The sequence below is a fragment of the Volvox carteri genome, assembly GCF_000143455.1.
Source record: "Volvox carteri f. nagariensis unplaced genomic scaffold VOLCAscaffold_18, whole genome shotgun sequence".
Classification (NCBI taxonomy): Eukaryota; Viridiplantae; Chlorophyta; class Chlorophyceae; order Chlamydomonadales; family Volvocaceae; genus Volvox; species Volvox carteri.
The window spans coordinates 910,081-916,445 of record NW_003307561.1 but is presented as its reverse complement, the minus strand read 5'-3'; the positions used below and the strand labels follow the sequence as shown (position 1 = coordinate 916,445).

The following is a 6,365-nucleotide window of genomic DNA, read 5'->3' as shown; positions in this document are numbered from 1 at the left end:
GCAGCCCCATCCAGTGCTTATACTTCGCCATTTGCACTCCCGGTTGCTTCCCATCTGATGGGTACTCCTCTGGCAAGACAGTCAGACGCGTATGGTCCCAGCCGCTCATCAAACGCTCTCTTAGTGCCGTTATTATCGCTCCTTCTGGTAGAGGTCTACTCAACAACCAGTCAACCCTAGGTATATAACGCCGTCCCTTGCACGCTCTGTTAGCCGCCAGTGCCCAACAGCAAAACCTAAACTGCATAAGCTTTCGATTCGCCGAACGCGGGATAAACGTTGTGATATGCGGGAGCACCTCCTTCATGCCCGCTTGTTCGGCCGCTAGACCCATGCAATGCTTATACTTCGCCATGTGGCGAATATGAAAGAGGGGAAAAGCGCGACTCAGAGGGCTAAGCCCCAGCATAACGCTAAGCAGCCGCACCCCACCATCATAAGCCGCCGCAATACACCACCATAACTAGTAGGGGAACTCAATCCCCCCCATGTCCCCTACGGGACTGCGGAAAGGAGAAGGATACCGGTGGGCCAAGTGGCGCTGTTCCGTGCTCTACCCTGGCTATGCAACCAAACCTTCGGAGCTGGCGGCTCCCCAGGACGCCCCCATTTGTATGAGGGAGGCGGACACAAACACACATATTTCCCTTATCGCGGCTCAGATCATTAAAAACACACACACATATATACACACACACGCACATATACACACATACTGGAAGTGCGAGCGCTGACATGGCACGCATGGAATCCTATACTGCTGGTTGGTACGCTAGGGAACCCCCATTTCCATCCCAGCACGAGGAGCAAAACCAGGTCAAACCAGGAGCACCAATAACGTCCTTTGGGTCTTGCGAGGCGCATTCCATGCTGCGTTGATTAGAGGTTCCTTCCAGCAGTCAGGGCCTTCGTAGCTACGGTTAGGCCGCTGCACCATGGATGTGCAATATATAGGGCTTCGTCCTTCAATTATATCCTTGAATGGTCCGTTCACGTCCCAAATCCAATTAGGGCAACGTAACACATCGGCGACGACATGGATCAACCGAAACGAGCGAGACTCGAACGAAATTCTCCGGGAGGCGCGAAGCCTATCTGTATCCTCGACAGTTGTCACAAAAGGGAAATAAGGATTTAACGCTGTAATTCTTGGCCCACAAAATAATGCGAATAATAATCATGCACGCTGTTCAAGTTTATATATATTTTCAGTTGCCTCACGACAGGTAGATGTGGCGTGCGTCGTACACGTCGAAGCTCGCATCTCTCGACATCCGCGAGATCACTAAAATTGACCTTTATTAAACCCTTCCGGCTGTCTCTTGCTTTCGAAAACTTTGCATGTGAGTGCATCACAGCCTCACGCCTCCGTGGCGTAAATGAATGATTGGAACCCTGGTTGCAAGGAGTCCAATACAACTCGTCGGCCGTTCTTTTGGCGGCTGAAAAGGCTCTCCGACGTACTCATCCAAGCTCAAGCTCAACAAAATTTGCATGTCCTTGTTATGACAAGCGAGCTGGCGGGACGTTCGCAGAGGTACCTCTGATGGTGGTAGTGGTGATGGTAGTGGTGATGGTAAGCTATAAGTCACCCGCATAATCAACCAATCTGGGCGTGTTACATGTTACTGTAGATCATGCGGGATCAGACTGGCCAATAGTTAGCTACGGACCTCAGAGGCACTGAGAGGACCGAAACACAGTCAGTAAGGTTTTTACCTAAGGGTTGCACGTGACCCCACGACGCTGGATTTCGGAGGGTCCGTAGGAATAAACGTACATACATAGGTTTGGCACTACTGGTTACGCGCGACCGTTGCCCCCGGGAGATCCCGGGATCGAGACCTGTCAGGGTCATAAATCCTTCAGATGGTGGAAGGTATTGCGCTCCTGGTTGATGGACAGTGGTGACCTGGGATAAAGTTAACCTGCCAGCCGACCAGGAATGGAGTTGGGCCGCTGTCGACCCGGCAGATTCCGTTGGATGCTGGTGGTGGGTGCGGAACCTGAGCGATCCACTGAGAAGTTGACTAGGGTGACTGGATGAGGGTGCCCCGAAATACCGGGGAAGGCAGAGTTTCGCAGGGTAGCTGCCACGGGTGAAGATATACCCCCCTGTTTCACACATCATACATACATACGTACGTCGTTGGCTGGGGAGTGGCAGGTTTGTGGCCACGAGTGATTTCCCCCTATCCCACATGTTCATAACCAATATCTGCAGCCCACGAGGGACCTGTAGTGGCTCGGGATGTAAACTCTATCGTGAACGCAAATAGTTGCAGGCGTCCGCAAGTGTCCTGCCACAGTGTCGAAACACATCGAGTGCCCGACATGCATATCGCCATGCTGGACAAGGCGTATATACACCACGGACTTACAGAATACGTCCCGATTAAGCTAAAGGCTGCACTTAACCTGTGATGGGGGCATCTGCCTGTTGTGGACACTATCAGCTGTTCCGAAGATGCACGCTATCATAGAGTCGTTGCCGGTTGGCCCAACAAGGGCGGTTGGCCGGCCCAGCACGTACTAACACTCTGATGGTGTAAAGCACGCTGGACCAGAGATGCGGAAGGCAGCAGGGCCCGCGGCTGACCTGCCGGCTGCGTACTTCATGCTCAGGGACGTGGAAAACGGATTACGAAGGCCTGATGGGAGTGCATACTATAGCCCTGTAATTGTCCTACTAATGTGCGAAACTATGTGGCCCAGGTTGCAGGCATTAATATTGGGCAGTTTGAACAACTTGGACAGGAGGACATAGATCTATACCGCCTATTGCGATGGACCCAGGTTCAATTTATCTTGTAACTTACAATGGTAGATGCAAGTATGGATCACAGCGCTGATGGCTGCCGCCAAGTTTTGGAAGTCCCAAGTCGACATTACGTTTGACCTTGCGGACGTATAGCATCCTAGCGACGAAAGGGGTTGACATATTTGTCTAAAAGAAAATCATGGTTATATGTAGCTACTGGCTCGGGCGGGCTCATCTGTTGTTTGTGACCCCACGCGCTTCGGTTCCGCGCCGCGCATCGTAAGCCACGGAACATAAGAAGCTGCCCCAACTTCCTTGATAGAAGTGATCTGACGGATACTCATTTGTACTTAATACAAGGGGCTCAAAGGAATTGACGTGAGGCTCGCCTATCATTGTACAGGGCAGCATCATTCCCTTGACGCAAATTAATCATGAAGAAGGACGGAGGCCAACTGTCAATAAGCCTTGGCGCCCAGATACGAACGGCGGTCCGATCATATTCATGTCATGAACCTCCGAACGGGACCAACATAGTTCACAGTTGGTTGGGCGTCATCTTTGTGTAGTCCTTACTGGCTGGTGTCTGATTAACAAGCTTTATTCGTAATTTCTGCCCATTTCGCAAAAGTTGCGGATGACAGTCAACCCCGCGAACTCTAGCTATGCTCGTCATTTTGTGCAACCTACTCAGGAGAAGGAAGTGAGAAATTAAAATTTGGTTGTGTTCGCTTTTTGGGTCCCGACAGCTTCCGGGAATGAGATGCCGTGTCTGTCTTTGGGACGGGGCAGTAGCAGCAATACATACAGTTGGCTGTCCATCAGGAACAGGATCAATCCGACTTGAAGCGGTATCGCACCTACGCAAATTGTTGCATAAAGATGGATGTTCTTATTTAATCATTAAGGGCATTGGTCCCCTGACCACAGACTGCGCGTTCCCCGTCTACATTCCTTCGTTCTAAACACAGGACCCGGAACTTAAAGAAATAAAAAAACATTGTACAACATGAAAATGCATTACCAGCGTACCATGTTGCTGTGTGCTTTTATTACGAACATCCTGGCTATGGCTGTCGGTGCGCACCCTTTGCGCACGGCAACGACCGTTGCTGTGTACTCTTCCACCACCTCTGGAGTCCTGGACCAAACTTGGGACCCGAATGGGCTCGCAAACCTACAACTACAGCTGAGGCAGCTGGGCTTGTACGTCGCAGGCGTTGATTCCTTTCCTGAGATCAGCGGCACCCGCGCTGCGGCCTTCGTCATCCCAGCAGCAAGTGGTGATAATCCTTACAAAGATGTCGAAGATGCGAGAACGCTGTCTACTTATGTCAAGAGTGGTGGCCTGGTCATCGTGCATGGCTCCGCGCGACATCAAAACGACGCGCAAGACCTTGTTGCGGCCAGCTTGGATTACCAAGGCAGCTGGCAATATTGTGAGCTTGTTGCGGACAGCACTCGCTCTGCAATCGGCATATCCTCGGTCAGTCCTTACGCGGAGCAATTCCTGTCGGTGGCATGGCCATCGACCCTGGAGGATGCGCCTTACCAGCAGGTCCGTTCGTCTTCAGCTGCCTCTCGTGCCCCGTCACATCTCACAGGTTCCTCAAATTTCCCACAAGAAACCCAAGAAATCCATCAACCCACCGTCTATCAGGTTACGCATGTTACGACCTTCATGGCCACCAGCGATATTCACCTCCAATTGGCTATCTAAGGCTTCAAGCTGCTGCCTTGGTTGCCTACCTTCACCATCACAGGATGCAGCTCCTCACAAATTCGCAATCACATACATATATACTTGCATACATATATACTCGCTCTAGCGGGACCTGAGAGCCCTTCGTGGTGTTTTCACTGCAGCGCCATCCCCGGATGGAGGGGCTGCAGAGTGGCTGCGTAGAGTGTTGGCAGTCTGAGTCGGGGTCGGGAGCACACAAAACTCACCGACTTGTGCTGTGTGCTCCCGACCCTTGCGCTGTGTTTCGGCTTCGGCCCCCGGCTCTCGCGGCCCACAGTGTAATCTAAGTCATATATACTTGCATATATACTTGCATGCATACGTACATACATACATACATACATACATACATACATACATACATACCTGCACTGCTGCCCTTTGTTCGCATCGTCAATTCGCCACCTAATTAGGCACCAGGCACATATCCCACACACCCCTAGTCGAGGCGTCCAAACACGGTCACACATACGCCGCCTCTTGGCCTGTGCGTTACCTTTCCGTGCCCCTCTCCGCCTCCGTTTTGCATTGCCCAATGCGTCCCTTTTTTGCTGTACACGTCGTACAGGTTCACAGCTGGTGCAAGCACGAGGATCCGGACGCGTTGTCGTACCCGCTGTACACCCTGGGTGGGGACTCCATGAAGGTGGTGGCGCAGGTGGGTGGCTGAGGGGGAGAGAGCGCAGAGTGCACCGTGTCACGTGCCAGTTGCGGGTTTGCCGCTGCCATATCCCCTCACTCCCCCCGCAATGGATCTCCTGCCACCGCTGCCCTTCCCGTCCCCCAACCTCCCCCCTTTCCCCCGGTTTGATCCCTCCCTGCCCTCAGGCCTTCACCCGGGTGGGCTCCTCCGGTGCTGTGGTGTGGCTGGGTTACAGCTGGCAGGACGGGCCGCAGCAGGGCTGGGGCGAGATGCTGGGCCGAGTCATTGACGGCTTCCACCAAGGTACGCCCGTACGGCACCTGGACACCATATGTATGCAGCTGTACGACAGACGATATCGTACCAGGCACGGCACCTTGCGAAGCCCATTTCAAGGTTATGCAAATGTGTATGCACGGGCGCGTGACGTGGCATTTAGCTAGGCTGGAAGTCCCGCAGAGAGCGCTGACCATCCAACTTTGAAAAATGGGAGAGCTAGTCATTTTTAGATGCCCCAGCCGCCACCACCACCATCCTCACCATCTGAACTCGTCGCCCATTGCCGTGCGGAGGATTTCCACGTCCTCCCTGGGCAGGTAGGCAGCTGCTTCCAAGGCATATGAAATTATGAAACCAATGTAAAACCGATGAAAATCACTAAAACCACTAAACCGTGTCATTCACCACAGGGCTCTACCAACGGCCAGTCGATGCAAGTATCATGGACTCCTACCCGCTCCGGCTGGATGCGGTCCTCGACGCCGCGGCCTCCATGCTTGACGACACTGCAGAGGCCGTACGCCGCCTTCTGTACGGCGTCATGCTGTCGTACAGCTTCGGCAGCGGATACTACAGTGCCGGGGGCTACTATGGCATTGGTTATTACGGTTTTGGCGGCGGTTATTACGGTGGATACGGTGGTTACTATGGTGGGTACGGCGGGTACGGTGAGTACGGCGGTTTGTACGGTGGATATGGCGGCTATAGCGACACCTGGTGGCAATATTTGTCTCTTTGGTCGCACTCAGCAGGTTCGACAGCCGGTCATCCCAGCCAGGTGGAGCCAGCGCCGCCGCTTTCCCGACGTGCCGGCCCACCGTCACCTGCAGTACGACACAGTACCACATCACCTGCTGTACAGCCCCCTCCAACGACGTCAGCATCTCCGCAGCCCTTCCCGTCGCCCTTTGGTTCTCCAATGCCGCAAGCGGCTGCCG

The 6,365-nt window shown here is 53.4% G+C and overlaps 1 protein-coding gene across 1 annotated transcript; it reads left to right on the top strand.

Annotated features, from left to right (window-relative positions):
- Positions 1-3,770: 3,770 nt before the first annotated feature.
- On the top strand, positions 3,771-6,095 carry VOLCADRAFT_117543 (uncharacterized protein; the record flags this gene model as incomplete). Its single annotated transcript, XM_002950377.1, has 4 exons — positions 3,771-4,319; positions 5,074-5,163; positions 5,334-5,451; positions 5,838-6,095. Coding segments are annotated over 4 exons (1,015 nt in total), but the record flags the coding sequence as incomplete, so codon positions are not given.
- Between the last annotated feature and the right edge of the window lie 270 nt (positions 6,096-6,365).